Source organism: Anas acuta, chromosome 20, assembly GCF_963932015.1.
Source record: "Anas acuta chromosome 20, bAnaAcu1.1, whole genome shotgun sequence".
Classification (NCBI taxonomy): domain Eukaryota; kingdom Metazoa; phylum Chordata; class Aves; order Anseriformes; family Anatidae; genus Anas; species Anas acuta.
In genome coordinates, this window is record NC_088998.1 from 9,017,338 (window position 1) to 9,036,444 (window position 19,107).

Sequence of the window (19,107 nt, forward strand, 5' to 3'; positions counted from 1 at the left end):
AGAACTGAGATTTGCTGTGAAACTTCATTCTACCTGCTTGGTGACATTTGTGTGTTTTATACCACGCCTCCCCTACCCGATGCTGTTAGCATCCTTATGAATATGCAGCCATTTTACAGCCTTAAGCAGGGAAAAAAAAATCTGAAAGCTTTTCTCACCATGACATCAAAAGGCACGCCTGGTTCAGAAGGCAACTTGAATCTCAACTGTCTCACCTGCTTCCTATTACAGAAGCAGATGTTCCTCTTGCTGTAAATTGCTGCTATTAATAAAATAAATAATCACGCTTTTCTAATCATTTAATAAGTGCACAGGAGGGTACCAAAGTGCCTGGCAGCCATAAAATAGATCTCCCTTCTGAAGGGCTCAGAGACACGTCAGTGGCCTCTTTTATCCTCCACTGGGGTTCAGAATGGCAGAGATGAAGTCAGAATGAGAATTAGGGAGAAACCAAGGGAGCCAGGCTCCTCTCTCCTGCACAGCCACCTTCTCTCCAGATCTGTGACAAGGACAGCACCTTTCCCCCCGGGATGCACACACCAGAGCCAGCCACGTGCAAAACGCTGCGACACTCCGTGCCCCTGCCCTTGGCCCTGCTCTGCTTCCCTCTCCCACACAGCGAGCCCCGGTTATTTGTTGGTTTTCCTTCAGAGAACATTTTGTCCTGCTGCTGACAACAGCCCCGACCTCGGGAACATCAGCAAGGGCACCGTGGATTCACGAGGCCACTGCGACCTCCAGCCCCGAGCAGGGCAGCTCAGCCCTCGCCTGCTCTCCGTGACCACACACGGAATTCCATATTTCTCTCTCAGGGGAGAAAAAACTCACTCCTGGCTCCAGATGTCACCAGCACAGCCACATCTGGATCACTGAGGGGGAGTGAGCAGCCCACGGGCCACACAGGCAGGCTCTGATCACCAAGTCTCACCTGCAGAGTTCAGCTCAGGGACCAAAAGTCTGTTTTCCTCCTGCACCCCCCATTCCCCAGCTGGTGGGATCTGGCACCCACATCGACTCCTTTCCTCCACGCTTCTCTCTGGCCTAGGAGCAGCACCAAGGTTCATTTCCTGACCCCCTTTCAGAGCAAAAATAATTTGCCAGAGCAAAACCTCTAACAAGGTGCCAGGTCTCAGCAGAAGGCACTAGCTAATAAATTCCCCAGCAGTTATAGAGATGGAGCTGCCGTGCAGAAGGAGGTTGGTTCATCTGTCGTGGCCCTTATGGCCTTTGAGGAGACTGAACTCAGCTCTGCAGCTCCTGATGGGGCATGGCAGGGCACTCTGGCTCCTCATCCACAGCTCGATTTCTCAGGAAAAGCCTTAGCACCGACGTAGCAGGCTACAACTTCAGGATCAATGCACAGAGCAAACCCTCGCAGGCAGCATTTTGCCCTCCCCAGAGCACCGTGCCTCAACCAGAGCATCATCTCTGAGCGAGGCGTCCCAGCAGGGAGAGAACACACCGCCTCAGAAGATGCGTCTGCACTAACAAGGTCATATTTAATCAGCCCACACCTCCTGGGATGCAATTTCGTCTGTGTAAATTAATAAGGCTGGCCACAGCTACGGGAGAGCCGGCTGGAAGCGCCCCGTGCCAGGCACCCACAAACGTCCATGGTGGCAGGCAGACATTTGGGGACAGGCAGATGGTCCCCGAGCAGGGGACATGGGGCTGGCAGCGTGGCTTCTCCCTGGGGAGCAGAGGCAGAACAACCCCAGGCCCAGTAAATATTTTTTTGGTAAATATTTTGGTAAATAAAGCCATTTGGTCTGCCGTGACCGAGCCTTGTAACACCTTTGTTTCCAGAGCACCACTGCAGGTGTTCTGGGTATGAGACAGCACCCAGCGCGCCGATGCTCACAGCCTGCCTTCAGCTCGTGTTGGAGGCTCTCGTTCCCTGGGTGCTCATCAGGCTGACAGCAGCCCCAAATCCCTGCCAGTCACCTTTTGAAAGCTCCCTCTATCAGTCAAATCAGTTAAAAGGGCCCTGCAGAGCTTCAGAAGAGACAAAAGCTGGTTCGCTGCTTGGAACGTGGGATTTCATTCCTAATGCAGATTAACTCCGTTAACTCACTCCGTGCCCTCCTTGGGGTAGATCCTTCCCTGTCCTTGAAACTTACACGGAGCAGGAGTGGAGAATAAGATGCTGTTCGTGGGCCTTTGTCAGAGCAAGCATTTCACACCAGATGTATGCAATAATGAAGGGTTCTGCTGCGAAACCACAAGGGAGAACCAGGCCACAGGGATTCACTGCAAGGGTGTGCCAAAAACCCCTCGTCCTCCTGTTCTTCTCCCTCCAAACGTAATGCAGCCTCCTTTCTGGGAAGGGCACCCGATAGCCTCATCTCCCTCCGGCACTCAGATTCCCTCCCACTTGCCAACACCTCCCACTCCCCGTGCACCATCCTGCATCTTTCACAGCGCCAGCAGGAGCCCGGACACTCACCTTGAGCTTCATAGCCGGAATAATGCTGCGCCGTGCCCACGTCCTCCTCCCCGGGGCCCAAGCCGAGGGCTGACCTGAGCTGGGCCATGTTCACCTGGGCCGTCAGCTCCCCGCTCCGGTCCCCAATCTGCAAAGCCAACAGGCAGCTGGTTAAAAGGGAGCATGGTCTAAGGAAACTGTCCCTAGCAAAGGGCTCGCCAGTCCCATACCAAAGCAAGAGCTTGGAGACGCCCTGAGAGACCATTCAAGCCTGGCTATTCAACACCACAACTCTCCAAAACCACTTTTTGGTGAGAATCTCAGGGAGGGTCCATGCACGGTGTGCTGTGTACCTGCTGCACCTCGAAAAGCATTTCTGCAGAGCTCACTACAGTGACCCAAGGGGACACGGCTCGCCTGCTGCTACAGAACTGGGATAGAGGCATACACGCATACTAAATTAATGCTAACACTGAGACAGTCCAAATTCCAGTATTCGCTTTATTTTTGTCTTCAAAAGTCCCATCTCTCACCAGCCTGAAGGAGCTGAGGGCAGATATTGAGGAATCTTCCCAGTGGCTCCTTTTACTTAAAATGGGGATTTGTAGGACGTGCTGCTGGGTGCCCCTCAAAGGTTAACACCAAGCACGAAAATGACTGCTCTGCATATCGCCAGCAGACACGGGGAGGTCACTGAGAAGCAGCCTCTAATCTTTAGAGAAACAGCAGCCTCTGCTAGAGGGAGAGACCTTGGCTGTTCCCTGGCTCCCTGTTAAACGCCTTGCAACAGCTCTTTTGTGGTCCTCTGAGATAGACTGCAGCGCGAGCCATCCCAGAACAAAATCATAAATCCCCACATTATTTATGACAAAGCCCCAAGCACCAGTAAAGGGAGGCAGATCAAACAGCTTATCATCAGACATAAATCCCTTGCCAATTACAAGAGATTTGCTGTTGACATCATCTCCAGTGAAATTACCATGTCCTGGTTCGGTTTCACAGCCCTTGATGTTAAATGCTTCCCTGATTTCCACTCATTCGAGGTTCTCTCCAAGGCCTGATTACCCTCAGAGGAACCCTGGCAGGACAATCAGAGCCCCTACCACACACCACAGCAGGGCTCTGCTTTCTGCCCTCAGCTCGGGTGCCCCCGTTTCCCCAGAAGCCCCCCACCACATGAAGACAGGAGAGGTCCTGCAGAGCAGTGGCTGAGAGCTGGGGCAGCCTCCGAGTCTTCCAGGCATTTATCTTTTACTCAGGCTGTTTCAGAAGAAATTTTGCAGCAACCTCTGAGCACCCTGCAGCAGCTTCCCATGCGGTTACTCCGAGCAGATGTCACCGTCAGATTTATGTCAGGGAATAGAAACATCAGTGTGCAAAGGTTTAACTGCTGCAGGTTTTTCTTGGACAAAGTGCTGGTGCTGCTCACAACAGCACAGGCGACTAACTTCATTCCCGAGGCTAAAATAAAACAGTTTTTAAGAGAATCACTAGCTGCTAGAAGCTGACACGAGCCCTCCCCACAAACGGACGCGGTCTCTGCACCACTCCGTAATTAAGGATGTGGGGGAGTTTATCAGCCACCTGCCATGAGTAACCTACTCCTGACATGCTCTGCAATCACAGCCATCACCTCGGGATGGGAACAGTGCTGTGAGCCCTCCTGCCCGCCCCGGCTCTCCCCTCCGCCCCCAGCAGCCACCAGTCACTGCTCCATCCCTCCCATCACCACCACGCGCACCCGTCCGGCTCCCAGTAACCAGCCCCACACTGCCACAGTGCTGGCAGACTGAAAACCCGAAAACTGGAAAAGTTAATTTGTCCTAAGATGCTCAGGGCCAAAGAACAGCGTTCCTCCTGCATGTCTGATAAGTGTAATTAAGCGCATCATTAGGCCGGTGTGTCAGCCCTGCTCCGGGATCCAGCCAGCCTAAAGACAGGCAGGAGAACGCACAACGCCTGCATGCAGTCATTTCAATTAGTGCTTCAAAAGGGCAATTTCTTCATCCGGGGAACTTTAAAGAGACCACAAATAACTTCCTCATAGCACACTGGAAAGAGCAAACAACGGCCTTCCTGCTTGCTGAACATCTGAGCCATCCGAAAACAACCTCATGTTTTTGTACCTGGAAAGCTGCAGCTAGCTGGGCAAGCACACATGAAAACCAGAGCAGCTGCAGACGTGGAACCCCAAATGGTGACTGTGGCTATTCCTCACCCAGGAATATCAGTTACTAGCAACGAACAGCAAATGCATTAGCCTTAACTAAGTGGAGGCCAGGGAGCACCTCATGAAATGAACACTTCCCAGCAGTTCCTGAAGACAACACTGAAACAGCATGAGGGCAGGCACTTTCTACAGCACTCATAGCTAGAAGAACTATATCCAATTAACTTCTTGGGATAAAAAGCATGTCTTCCTCAACAGGGAGGACTGATTCTGACCTGAACCAGCTTCTCATACCTCTTGGGAGATTTCAAGATGCTTCCTTGCAAAGTGCAGAGCTTGTTCATGGCTCCCCAAGGAGACGTAGGCATTTCCGAGACTCCAGCAGGCTCTTCCTTCTCCCACCCTGCAAAACAGGAAGCTGTCAACCACAGAAATTCTGGGCAAAACCCAGCACAGCAACCCTTTCACGGCCTCCTGCTCCGGAGCACCAAGAGCCAGACCTCCTAGCTAAATTTATGTTTAGAGAGTGTTCTGCAAAGGAAAATGAAATGCACTGTATACCTTAAACGACTCTTATGCTGAACTCAGTAAGATCAGGGGATGAGCAATAGCCTCAGAAATGGGCCTGTACCCACAGCAGCAGACAGCTGAGCTGTGTAGCACAGACCCAAAGCGGTCTGACTTTATTTGTGAGCGCCAGACTGAGAGCAGAAGTGAGAGCTCCCATCGAGCCTCCACCCCACACAGCAAGGATTCTCCTCCAGAGACACACGGTGCATCAAGAGGGCCAGCAACATCCAGCCTGCTACTCCATAACAGCCCAGAGCTAAATTAGCAGGAAGGTGGCAAGGAGAAAACACTCTGGGGATGCAATATTTTCCTGATATATACCAGCAGGTCACCCAGGATGCACACACAGACTGCACGCAGCAGCCAAGCAAGCATTGACCTATTTCCAGCAGACCTCCAGGGCACAGCTTCTTGTTTTCAGATGCCAGAGAAAGCAGGCAAATGTGAAACCTGCCCCGGGCAGCCCCAGCCCCTGAGCACAGCCAGCATGCACCAGCCCCACAGGTGCCTCTGGAGCAGATTTCAGCACCTGCTTGCAGAAGCAGGCAGAGACCTAGCGCTCAGAGCCTGCTTAGCTCTGCAAACGTGCAGATGTGGGGGGTGAGGGGATAAAAAAAGCACATGGGGGCGCAGGGGGAGGTTCAGCATGACTGCAACTCCCTTTTCAGAGGTTTGGGCGGGTTGATCAGCATTTAAACATTTTTCTTGTCACCCAATTCAATACCTTCTGCTCATGGGGTGTGTTCCCAGAAATGCAGGAGCCCACAGGCCTGCACCCCCACAGCATGATTCACCCTTGGGTGGGATTGTACCTTCCCAGAGCAGTTAATGCCCTCACACTGCCACGGAGCTCGCATTTTAATGCCTCTGCTCCATCTAGTGGAGGACACCCGGCTTCCCAAGAGCCAGCAGCAGCAACGCTGAACAAGTGGGCTGCAAAGTCACTTAATGAGCTCCTGGGAGGCTCCAGCAGTATCCAGATAGAGAGGAAAGAGGAGAAAGGAGCTCATGTCAAAAAAAATGAAATAAAGGTAGATGAAGAAATAGAAAGAAGAGAGACTAAATCTCAAAGATGAATGATGAGACCAAGGAGCAAAATATATCATCTGCGCATGCTCTGTGTGATGTGTGATATCATTTATTTCTTCGTGAAAGTTCCCAGCCCCATCTCAGAGCATCAGGACAAGGTGACACGCATGTCCTATCTGCATGATTTCCAAAGAAGCAGCAATTTTTGTGATGTAAGGGGGCTTTAGGGAGGCCCCAATAGGACAAAACAGCAGTAGCTGCATGGCAAAGCATTTTCTGGATACAATTCATTTTCCTGAAGTACATCTCATTAGGAATCTCTCTCAGTCCAGACAGACATAGCTTAAAGGGCATGATCCCCAGGTTTCAATGACATGATAAAGGCCTCACTCATATTACTTTTCTGACCCACAACTGGACTAAGGTCTGGGTCCTGAGAGATTTCTGAAGAATACGTGTTGCTGCTCTTTAGTGCTGGAGGTGGAGAACAACAAATCCACACAGAAGAACCGGTGCTCTGAGCCCACCAGAGCAAAGATGCCACCCTCTGAGGCACTCCCTTACCTGTCTCCCAGCTCCTGTGCTATCACCAGGTGTTTTAGATGGTACTCGATTGCTCTTTCATAGTCTTGAAGCAGCGTGTACGTGTTTCCAAGACTGTAGCAAGCCTGGGCTTCTACTGCTTGGTCTTTGAGTTGCCTGGAGAGCTGGAGTGTTTTCCTGCACGGAAAGGCAGAGATGAAGAAACCTGATCATTGTAGGGCACCTCCATAAAGCAACAGGAAAGTCCCAGTTTGGTGTGCACTGCGCTGGGGTTTATGCCTGCTACACACTGCAGGCTGGCTGGCAGGTGTCAGCATCACTTGCCACTGCTGAGCACCACACAGGTAATTTGCCACCAGGCCCCTTGTCACATTCCCCTGAGCCCATGAATTCACTGCAATAGGTGGGAATTTCCAGGGAACGTCTGCCCGAGTCTGCAATAACCCCAGCACTTACTTGTAGTACTCAGCAGAGATGTCAAACCTCCCGAGGAAGATGTGCGCGTTGCCCAGGTTGCTGTACGCCCTCCGCTCAGCTGCCTTGTCCCCAAACTCCTTGGCAATAGCGAGGCGCTGCAGCAGACACAGACAGTGAGTACAGGCTGGCTACTGCCAGGTTTCTGGCACACAACAACTCTTCTGGGAGATTAACTTCTTGTTTTGCAAAGTTCACGTCCAACAAGGTAAGGGTGCCCATGCCTATCGGGGCTGGATGCAGCAGGAAAGCTCTCCATCTTTTGCACTTCGGCATCAGGAAGGACCTTTGGAAAAGTAGGAGCAGAGCTGCATCCTCTCCACTCCTACCCCAGTCTGGTCAGTACGCATCTGTTCAGCTGAAGTGCAAAAGGAGCTGTGTGTACTTCAGCTGAATCAACAGGAGAGTGGAGAGCTCGAGGTCAGGGGAAGGGATGCGGTTATCTGCAGACTGTAACGACCAGGAGCACGAGCACGTCTGTCACAGAATGAACACACACACGTGTGATCTGCACCTCACCTTCTGCACTGCAGCTGCTCCCCAGGCTCCCATCCCTGCTGTACCTCCATCCTGCCTCTCCCCAAATTCCCCCCCCCTCGCTTTGCAGCACCTGCTCCCTGCTCACTGGCATTGCATAATTTTCCTGCCCCTTTTGAGTGCCTTCTCCAAAATGACTGCTGGCTGCTGCCCCCAAGCCTTCTCACACAAACAGAAGAGCTGTGACAGCGCCTGAGGTCCCAAGGTGCTCAGCACCCTCCGCTTTGAGGAAACCACTGCAGACTCCAAACTAGAAACCAAATTGCATTTGAACTGGGGCAGGGACTGTGTCATCTCGCCCCTCTGTAAAGCTTTGCAGAAAGTAGCTATGTTCTACAAACAACAATTATTCCTGATCAGCAGCTCTTTCAGCAGCTTAATTAAATTCATGGCTTGCATTTATTAAAATTTACACTGACACAAATTAAGCACAGAAAAGCCTTGCTAGGCCCAGCTGCAGTTTGCCCTTAGAAATCTCCTTTGGTTTCCAAGCCAACAGCACCCTTCCCTCAAGTCGCTCGTTAAGCACTGATGAGGAAGGCAGGAAGGTGCTGCTCAGCAGGAGCTAGCACAGCACAGCAAGGGCAGGATCTGGAGCACACACAGGAGGGAGTAAAACAGGCAGGGGGGTAAAACACCTCCCAGTATTTCCTGGGAGGTGGTGAGAAGAAAGCAAGGCTGCTCCCTACCAGGTACCCAGCCCCAGAAGAACCCGAAGCAGTTCCCTACCTCCTTGTGGAAGGCGATGGCTTCAGTGAAGTTGCCCAGTAAGTACTGGGTGTTGCCAAGGTTGCCGTAAGCACGGCCCTGTGCAGCTCTGTCCCCCAGCTCCTTCACCAGGGACAGGTTCCTCCTGAAAGAAATCAGTGCTAGATCTTTACAAGGACAGAGATAATCCCCAAGTTTTTCCCTGCCCTGCTAGAGGTAGGGACAAGATCCACATTGCCATGCCAGTGCTCTTCCCAGCACTTCTCTACACATTTTTCCCCCCCCTTTTTATGTACAGCACACATGGGGAAGCACAGAGCTCCCAGCTGGCACAAATGTAATCACCAGCTATGCAATATTCATCGTTCTTTGGGAAAAGGCCAGTGAGCTATAGATAGGCACCATCACATCCTCAGATACGAGGAGACCAATGTAAGATCCTGACACTCCCTCCAGATAATAAAAAGACTACTTTAAAAAGCTTCATTATTGGAATAAAACTCCAAGATAAGAGAAGTAAAACATGAGCCTGAAAGCAAGTCTGGCAACAGCCTTCCTGTGTGGGACACCAGTGGGAACTTTGTGACTGTTTAGGAAAGGGAAGGATGTTAGAGCAGGATGAGCTGCAGATCCATCAAAAGGATAACCAGGACTTCAGGGAAAAGCCTTTTCCCTTGGGGGAAGGAGCAGCTCTGCCGTGGCTCCAGCAATGCAGATGCACAGGAATACATTTTCATCAAGGCCAGCAGAGAGCAGCAGGGGCTCCAGGAGCTGATAGTTCACCTTCCAAATATAGCCCTGAGAAGGAACAGGCTATTGAACTTTGGTGCGTGATCATACTTCAAAATATAAAGACTTTTATTAAGGCAATACCAGGATGAATTTCAGCTCTAATTTTATAAAAGCGTGCGGTCCCTCTCTTGCCTTCCTTGAGACAAATTTGATACCATACCTTGGCCTCCCAGGGGTGGGGGAATATTGATATTGTTGATAACATCTTCTCAAGAATGATTTTTTGCACGCTAAGAGGGGAACAGACAGCTGCATGCAGCTTTGGCCTGAGAGAGGCAATTCTGGCGCAGCTTTGCCCCTGTAAATGATATAATTTCCACATCTCTGCTTGTTCGCACGCAGCAGCTCCTGCCAGAGTACCAAACTGCCCTGTGCCCATGGCTCTTGGCTTACAGATGAACATGCTGAAAGTAACAGCGGCTTGCACACTTTCCTAAGTTACACCTGGTCAGATGAATAACAGAGCGTGCAGGCTCCTAACCTTCCTGGGTTGCAAAATCAAATGCACTGGCTCAGACTGTCAAAATAATGTTATCCAGAGCATGGGATTTATACCTCTCCTATCCGTTTACTACAAATACCCAGATCCCCAGCATTATCCTATTTTACACGTTCGCTCTGCGTGGTGGAGGAATAACAAAGCAGGAATTAAAGAAACGCAGAGTCTTAAGGGAAAACTGAACTGCTTCATTATAGGAAGCAAAGGGGTTTTACAATTTCAGATCCTTCAAATACACAAAGTAACTGTACGCAATTAATTTTTAGAGATGCAGACAGCCTTTTGCTGAAGGCTCCACAAGCGAACCGTACAAGTGCACTCAGCTCTAATAAAGGTGCACCTGCATGCATTTTACCAGTCACTGATGACTGCTCCCTGCAGGACAAAGGGGTGGCCGAGCTTCAATACTTACTCGTAATATTCTGAAGCTTTCTGTAGAGTCTCCTTGACATCTTGTGGCAGGTAGCCTGGGTCTTGGGCCATGTTCCAAGATAAATGCTTTCCCTTTGCATGGTAAACGTTTCCTATATTATAGAGCGCTCTGGCTTCACCCACCTGAAAGGAGCAAGAAGAGGTGTTACACTTCCCATCCCAGTAGGGAGACAGTCAGCCAAAGCCAGGAAGCCCACGTTTTCCTTCCCTACCACCACTACCATACAGTTGTTACAGTCAGTAAGGGAGAGTTTGACACTTCACCTCCTCCCAGAGCCCACCTCTACCCTTTCACATCTTCTGGCTTGCAGATGGATCAGTTTTCAAGGTAGGAAATATTTCCTGTTGGATGCCATGCAGCAATTACCTTGTCTCCCTGCTCCTGGGAAATGTCCAAATGTCTCTGGCAGCAAACAACAGCTTCGTCAAACTGCCCGAGTATTTTCAGTGTGTTCCCAAGGTTGCCACTTGCCTTGGCTTCTCCAATGCGGTCCCCAATGGTTCTACAAGAAGGCCAAAGAGAGGGAAAGAGGTGTTAAAAAGCTCACAGACTTTTATTCCTTAACTGTTGGAGGCAAAATTCAAATGACAGTGAGCCAGGACAGACACCCCATCTAGCTGTTCCCAGCCCATTCTCATTTCCTCCTGAGTTCTCCACAGGAGGGTCACCCCAAGCCCCAGAGCTGTTTTTGGATGCTCATTTCTAGGGCAGGGTCCCTAAATTGGGCTCAGACCCCACAGAACTCCTCTTTCCTCAGACTGATCAGGATGAGGCACTGCCAGCACGCTTACCTGGCCAGCGTGAGGTCGTGCTTATGGTACTCCAGGGCCTTGGAGTACTCCTTTAGGTAGAAATAAGCATTGCCCAGCTGGCTGTAGATGGCACTGAGAGTCTTCAGGTCCTCCGTCCCCACCTGCACCGCTGCTTCGAAGAAGGCTGCCCCTGCTTTGAAGTCCCCTGCCTTGCACAAGCGCTCTCCTTCCAGGGCCAGCTCCAGGCAGGAGGCCTCCATTCTGCAAAAGCAAGACAGCAATTTTAGAGGCGCCAGGCTGCAGCCACACGACGGTTAAAGAGATCCTTCAGCGTGTATCTGAAATTCCTGCACCTGGAAAAGCTATCAGCGCAGTGCACGTCTGTACCTCCAGAGGCACAGCGAGCAGCCTGAGCCCAAAGCCCAGCCAGATTTCAGCGTCTACCACCAACATTTGCAGGAACCACCACGGCATTTAGGACTAAGTCATTTTCTGAGTGGTGTCCACAGCAAATCAAACCGTGTGTGGCTCCAGCAGACCAGCTTCTAAATCACCAGGCTGATTTTGTTCGTTTTGGCTCTACCTTTTGGACAGAGGGAAGGGAAATATCAGAGAGCAGAAGACCCTCTACAGACAAGGCCCACAACCATAGGGACTGAACGACTACTGAGCCTGCTTCCCTGGCAGCTTACCTCCCTCTAGAAGGGGCCAAGTCCATGAACACCCAGGCTGGGGCTCTGCCTGCCCTTCCCAATCCTCCCTCGGGGCAGCCACTGCTTCCCATGGGCTCCAAGGGGCCATATAACACCTCGGGGCTGTGCAGCCAGCTGCTCATGCACATGGGACAGGAGCACCCAGATTTACCCTACCAGTGGCCACCAGCAGCCTCTGGGCTACTGGTGGGACCTGGGAGAAGGAACTCGTGCCTCCTGGCTCTCCCATCACGCGCCTGCAACCCTCAGCGTGGCACGGCATCTGTTTTTCTTCGAGGTGGCGCGCAGCGCAGCAGCCACAGACCCGAGCTGTTCGTGCCTGTGCCATTTCCCTGGGGTAACGGAGAGGGTAGCCAAGTCGCAGCACGTTTTTATTGGATACCAGAGAAAAGCCTGGGCTGTGCAGAATTTCTTGGCGGAGCAGCTTCCAGCGCTCCGCGTCTGCTTTCCATTAACTCCCCGTCTGTCACTTTTTCCACCGGCGCTCTGCACGTTGGCCTGCAGGCGAGCTGTTCCCCCTCGCATTTCTCAACGCCTTCGGCAGTGGCGCACGCCGTGCTGCTGGCACAAAGCTCTGCGAGCCGGGGGGGGGAGCAGCGATGCCACCGACACTGCCTCAAGGGGAAAATGCTCCACCAAGCCCTAAGTCACAGCTGGCGCCGTAAGATTGCAGAGCCATGCGTCCATCAGCTCTCAGAAGGGACAGAGCACGCCTTGGAAAGCTTGAGTTTGGAAACATCTTGCCTGTTGCAAAGTCGGCCCCTCCGCGAGGTGGATGGACACGGCGTGTTCCTGCTCCTCCATGCAGCGCCTTCCCCTTTGCTCTTTTCTGCTTCATGTATTTTAAAACGTCAAACCCAGAGAGGTCAGAGGCAGGCAGCTGCTCACTAAAATTACAGCTCACTTGTCCAGAGGCAGAAAGCACGGGTCAGACAGAAGATGACAAACATCCAAAGGAGGTTTTTATCCTGCTTTGCAGTGAAAGAGAACTGCAGGAAGCTCGATTGCAGTTCACAGCCCAGGAGAACGATGTGCCCACCCTCACTGCCCCGATGCCTCCTGCAGCAGTTTCCCCTTGAAGATGCCTCCCCCAGAGCCACCCTTGCAACCACCCCAGCTCTCTCCCCAAGGACACAACCTGCTGCCACGCACCCCTCGCACACAGGGACTTCGGGGCAGAGCTCCTCCTGCTCCAGGACCCTGCTCCAGCATCTTCTGCCCAAGTCAGCAGCACCTTCGCTCTGCAAGAAGGCTGCTGCTGTGCAGCATCAGGTCCTGCCTTGACTCCCCTTAGATACAGGAAGAAGCTAAGTGTTGATGGTTTAAACTAAAAATATTCAACTCCTCTCTACTGATCCTCTTGCCAGGCCACATGAAAACGAACAAGAACCAGCTTCTGCTACAGTGAGTTGAATTAGAGGGGCCTGTCTGGGGATCGCACCAAACTCCCAGCAGTTTAAGGAGCTTCCGTGGCCTGCAGAGCATCAGAGCAGACACCTGGTGTCATCAGCAGGCACTGACAGGCACCTGCCGATGTTTTCCAAATGGCTGAAAGAAGGTTTGGGCCTGGAGAAAGACAGAGAACAGCTTATACTGAAATCAGCACAACTAAGTTCAAGAAGCTGAGCAGAGATGAGTCTTGAAAGGACTTGAAACAGGGGAATGAGCTGCTATCATGGGGACTAATGTTGGGGTCCAGTTAAAAGACTGCAGACAGAGAAGCACATTTTGTATAATTCCACATTTCAACAAAGTTCTTCCCAATAACCAGGTTCTCCTTAAGAGCCTGAGTTCACCAGCTGTAAACAGCCTAAAAACCACGCTGGAGCTCGGTTTGCCCGATTCACAGCACCGCAGCCACATACAGACCAAACTTTTAATACGATCTGGATAGCAATGGTCACACAAAGAGCCCTGTGGCAATACAGCTCGGCTCGAGGATCAGCATCTTGTTCTGACTACCTTTTACCAGTGGAAGCGTCACCAGAAGTGAAGCTCGTGCACTGACACACGCACACACACGCGTGCACTCCGCGGGGCTCCCACCATCACCGCTCCGGCACAGCGCGGTGACACGGCCCCAGTGCACACAGCCTGGAACCAAAATCCGTTTGTCCTTGGCCAGGCTGCTCTGCAGAGCATCTGACTTACCCAATTAACATCACGGCTCAGCCCAGGACCTGAGCAAGCAAGGGGAGGGGAGAGGCGGCTTTTTCCCTGAGCCAAGCCTCCACTGCCATGCGGAGGGACGAGAGCTGGGGACAGGAGTTATAACTGGAAACACAACCCACTCGTAAAACCTGCCTGCCCTTCCCACATCCTCAGGGAAGCACCTCTACGTGCAATTTAGTCACCACAGGCTTAGCAGTGCTCAGAAACAACACGAGGGGCAGAGGAGGCAGCTGAAGGTTCAGCAACAAACACAAGCACACCAAATCGCTCCACGCACAATGGGTGCTCATGGCTACAGCTCAGCTGTCTGGAGGAAAGGACAAGCAGGGCAATTTGGGCAGGAAGAAGACAGGAATCCACCGAACAAGAGAGCCAAATTGAACCGATCTTGCCAGACCCTGGCAAAGGAAAGCCGTGAGCAGAGCCAGCCTCGAGTCAGAGCCCTGCTTCCTCCCACAGGAAGCGCCTGAGCCCTCTCCTACCTCTTCTTCTGCAGGTTGCGCATTTTCTGAACGTACACCCACAGCTCCAAGCCCACGGGCAGAAGGAAGCAGCGGGGCTGAGGTCTGCTAGGCACGATTTTGCAGACTGCTCTTGCTGTTAAGTTCACAGGTGAGACCTGGGGTTTGGAAGATGCTGATGGCATCTTCATGTTCGGACGACGCGCGCTGCTCTCCAGTTTTCACTCCATCCACTTGGGCAACATCACCAGTAAGCTGCTGGGATCTTGAACTGCATTTATATGGGATGCTTCTTTTTCTCCCCTGTATGCTGCCTGTGAAAGGGAAGGGGAAAAAGGAGTGCTGCTTTTATTTCAAAGGACCTGCAGAAAGCACTGTCCTCTTCCCTCTGAGAAATCCTTCGTCATCTGTTGCTTTCAGGTACCAGAGAGGTGAGTCCACAGCTAAAACTCCAGAAACAAGTGTCTTGGCTTATTCACATATTTTCAGCACTTCCCAAAGAAGAAAAAGGGCTCTGGGTGAGTCCAAAAGATGGTCGGGGTCAAAGGCATGCATCTCCCTCCCTTCTGAATCGATCTCTTCCCAAAGCTCTTCGCCTCTGTGGTCGCAGTGGCTGCTCCTGCTGGTGCCTCCTTGGCTGCTGTCGTGAGACGCCTCTCCTCGTCAGGAAGAAAGCTCAGGGCTGCTCCAGAGCAGGGTTGTCTTTGGGCAGAAGCACACAGTCACCTGACAGACCCCAAAGAAGCTCTGCAAAGTCCACAAATGATCCAAGCAGTTCCTGCTTGTCCCCAGTCTGCGAGGCAGACGCACGGAGCACGCGCCTGCCCGCTGAACCAAAGCCTCCCAAAGCCTCCCCACCCGGGCAGGCACAGCCTTCTGTCCCCCCCACCCCACCCAAGGTATTAAATTTCTCTTCTGCTGACACACAGGCAACACGCCTGGGCCTGCACCACCTCAGCAAGCACTTCTGCTCACGCCTTAATACCAGGAAAGAGGATTCCCTCCCTCCTGAGCCAGAAAATCGCTGCCGACAGGCTGAAGGTGCTGGGCTCGGCCATATGGCGTGGCTCAGGAGGGACGCTGCAGGACACGAGCTGCTTTTCTTCCTTCCACAGCCACAACGCCGAAGCTGGAAAATGCAATTCCCCCACCACACAACCTCGCAGCTAACAGTGCTGTGTGCCCCCAGCTGGGGGGTTGAGCAAAGATATGGGAGAGAAAAATAGAAAGAAAATAAAATTCACTTGGAGCAGCCCTTGCCTGTAAGCATTGCCCTCGGTCTGTGCAAACCACCCGTGCAGATCTGCACATTGCTGCAGCCAGGCAGGACTTCAGGCACTGGCAGGATTCACAGATGGACTCCAGGCCCACCACAGGCAGCCAGGAGGCTCTGACACCCCCTCCAGGAGCACAGGTCCCAGACCACGACAGGAGCACACCAAGCAGAGCAAAAGGTTGGCCAGGTGAAAATAAAGCGTTAAAGACACCAGTTGTAACGCAAGGATTGACTAAAAGCAGCGAGAGGCCAAAGATAAGCCTCATGTTTGGCCACAGACGAGTTAGGCAATCTGCACAGCGTTCTGCCAGGGGAAGGAGTGACTGGCATCGTGCTGGCAGAGGACTCGGCCCCCATCAAAGCTGCAAATTTCACAGATGGGAGCGGGCGCTGCTGCCGACACACGCTGGAGGGTGACCCCGCGCCGTGCGGGGACAATGAAGCACACACAGGGCCACCCTCCCTCCTCCTGCACGTCTTCTTTGAAGGATAACCGTGATCTGAAGGCAGAAGGAGCCGAGATGACCAGGAAGGGCTGGTACTGCCTTAACGATGAGATTTCTCAGGGTCATTCATCACTGTCAGACAGCAGCTAATGACGGCGCGTAGCACGATTGCCTTGTGGCTGCCTTGGAAGCTACTGAAAGAATTAGAGAGCAAAAAATGTGCCTTTACAAAAGGTGCACAGCCGAGACACAAGGACTCTTATGCAGCAAATATTTTCAAGCAACACAGCAATAAGGAGAAGGCAGCGAGGGTCCCAGGAGTGCTGGGGATGCTGAGAACACTGCCAAGAAAGAAACAAAGCAAATGGCACGGGGTGTTATCAGTGCTATTAACAACAATCACCGTGACTGCTGTCAAAATAGCACTATATATAGGACTTCTGTGATGATACAGGTCCCCAGAGGGGAAACACTACTCACAGCATGGGTTTAAAGGCTTGGAGCTACAGTTTGACCTCCCAATGCCCTGCTTCCCCCAAATCTTTGCATCTCCCTTGCCAAGCAATCCAAGAAAACAACACTGCATGGGCAGCATCACATTTATCCCCTCCCTGCTAGCTTAAAAAAACACCACTGCACGTTTCTTTTAGCCAAGAGCCGTTCTGGAGGATCACCAGCAGCTGCAGACCCGAAGCTCAGGGCTGCTGCTGCAGCCACGTCCCAGCCTTCGGGTCTGTGCCTCGGCCCCACGTCCGCCCCAGGCAGCACAGGGGCGGAAAATGGGGAAACCACAGAGCGATCGGCAGCTCAACCCTCCTCGCTCACACCTCCTCGTCACCCACTTGGTCTGTCTTGCTCACAGAAACACGCAGGCATCCATATACTTACTGCTGCCTGAAAAACATTTGTTCGAGCTGGAGCTCCTGGGAGGGCCAGGATGATTTTCACCGCAGTCTTGATAAAGGCATGAAACGAGAGAATCCAGCGGGGAGACCTACGGGGTGTTCTGGAAGCTGCTGGGCCTGCGTGCTGGCTCCACATCTCCTCTTCCACTGGCTGATGGTAGCGTCAGTGCTCAACAGTACTCATTTCAGTTAATTGCTATCTACCATTAGCTGCAGAGTACTTACAAGGGATTCAATTCCACTGCATATTTGCTAATAAATACCAAATGACAGCGAGGAAGACAGCTGTATTTAGTTGCATTTACCCTCTTATTAGCAGAGCTGAATACAACCCCATTTCAAGTCATAATGGCTCCGACAAGCTGTGTCATTGTCAGAAATTCAAATTCCAACTTCTGCTGCCTGCTTAAAAGCAGAAGTCAGCCAGCGTTCCCCTGCTCACACAGCTCCCCAGGGATCACGTGTAGGGTCTTGTGCAGCCAGGGCCATGAGGAATGACTTCCTCCAGGGCTTGGGTTCATAGGGACGGTGAGACCTGAAGGCACATGGGATTTATTTGCTGTTTTAGCAGCATTTTGTGAAGCATTTATTCATGCTGAACTTGTACGTGTAGAGACGTTTTGATCAAAGGACTGCAAAAATAGTTACCATTATGCCTTCATAAAATATTACCCGTTTTGTGCAAAAGGAAGCCAAAATCCAGCAAGGAACTTGCCCACAGTAAGTCAGTTGTAGAGGATGGACAGGAACCCATAAATTAAGGTTACCATTAAGGTATAAATGTCAATTTCAGCTCATCCTGGTTAACAGTTTCACTTGATATCCAGATTCAAAGCACTTAAACTAGATGTAAAAACTTCCCAGGATCTAGGAAAATGAAGACTGAGGAGATACCAGTTTGGGGAACAATTCATTAAAGCACGTTCTGATTCCCAACCTGAACAAATCCAGGGAAACATATGAACTGATCAAGATGCCTCAGAAGAGGGACTGTGCAAGAGAATTCACTTTCAAGACGTGAGAATGAATCCTTCTCATCCTGCTAAATCCTTCAGACGAACTCACTGATTTCAGCACAAGGAAAAACTTCCTGAGTTCTGCAAGAGCATTCTGCTCGCTTGTACGCTGCTGGGGCCCTCAATGAAATTAATCCATCACGCAGCAGTGAAACAACACTCCTGGGATGATTTCACCAGAAGTGAAGTGCTATTTCCCTCAGTCACTTCCAGAAACCAGAGGGCAACAGAGGACGCGCAGCCTGAATGGCTTTTCATTACAGCGTTACTTTGGCAGCCAGGTCACACACACATCCTCTCGCTGAAGTGTGTGCTCTGATTTAAATCCGCACTGCTCCTGCTACAACACACCCGGAGTAACAATCACGACGTGCGTCAGGAAAACAAATTTGTTTACAAGCAGTTGACTCACCAGCAGCCATACACCGAAGGCAGCTGACCAGCTCGATACCGTTTTTCTGGTGCTATTCACCTCCTTTCACCCACCAACACATGGGGCACATTCACACGAGATTTGTTACTGAAAACGGATGGATTCTGGTTGGGGAGGGGCTATTTTTTCTAATTCTAAAGCACTGCCCAGCCCCACACCTAATTCCTGGACCCCCCTGGCAGCAGGGCCAGGTTCGAGCCCACAGGGCTCCAGCTCACAGAGCCCCAGCTGCACGGGCTGAGGGGCCTTCGGAGACTTCCTATCCTCCACAACCAGACAACTTTTCTGAAGCTTTCTGAAGCCAAGGAAATCAGCCTGGTTTCCCCAGAAACGCAGAGGCCACGGGCCCAAGTCCTTCCTCAGCCTGAGCTGCCTGGAAGCCCCCTCAGCTGCAGCCCCCCTTCTCCTTCCTCCCTCCAGCTGCCAATTTCTCCTGCCTCAGAGCACCGACCGTGGCAGGAAAACAACTGCACAGTGACGAGATGCTGCCAAGTCCCAGCAAGGGCAGGAACACGGCGTGGTTAACCCCTGCCTGACAAAAGAAGCCCCCTCTGCCTGCTGCCCCAGCTGCCCCCATGCAGAAGGCCTCATCCTGAACCTGCTCCGTATCCACCCAGCTCCAGCACCCAGGGGCTTCATGCCCTCACTGCTTTGCTCCTGCCCACAGACCCAAGGCAGGACAAACAGATCATCGTGGTGCAGGGTACAAGGCAATAGCAACGACGTTCACACCACAGTTTTCCTGCTGGCTCC

General features: G+C 51.9%; 1 protein-coding gene across 4 annotated transcripts in view; it reads right to left on the reverse strand.

Annotated features, from left to right (window-relative positions):
- The window catches only part of GPSM1 (G protein signaling modulator 1), a 63,128-nt gene that overhangs the window by 32,306 nt on the left and 11,715 nt on the right, over nucleotides 1–19,107 (reverse strand). The window contains exons 1-9 of one of the 4 annotated variants that reach the window (XM_068656907.1): nucleotides 16,889–17,280; nucleotides 10,972–11,193; nucleotides 10,547–10,682; nucleotides 10,160–10,302; nucleotides 8,478–8,601; nucleotides 7,194–7,309; nucleotides 6,759–6,914; nucleotides 4,890–4,998; nucleotides 2,447–2,573 (exon numbers count right to left, since the gene is read on the reverse strand). In XM_068656907.1, coding sequence (XP_068513008.1) covers nucleotides 2,447–2,573; nucleotides 4,890–4,998; nucleotides 6,759–6,914; nucleotides 7,194–7,309; nucleotides 8,478–8,601; nucleotides 10,160–10,302; nucleotides 10,547–10,682; nucleotides 10,972–11,193; nucleotides 16,889–16,905 — 1,150 coding nt within the window. In that variant the 5' untranslated portion in view covers nucleotides 16,906–17,280. Of the gene's footprint in view, nucleotides 1–2,446; nucleotides 2,574–4,889; nucleotides 4,999–6,758; nucleotides 6,915–7,193; nucleotides 7,310–8,477; nucleotides 8,602–10,159; nucleotides 10,303–10,546; nucleotides 10,683–10,971; nucleotides 11,194–14,299; nucleotides 15,075–16,888; nucleotides 17,281–19,107 lie in introns of those variants that run through there. The other 3 variants (XM_068656903.1, XM_068656905.1, XM_068656904.1) reach the window with 3 other exon arrangements.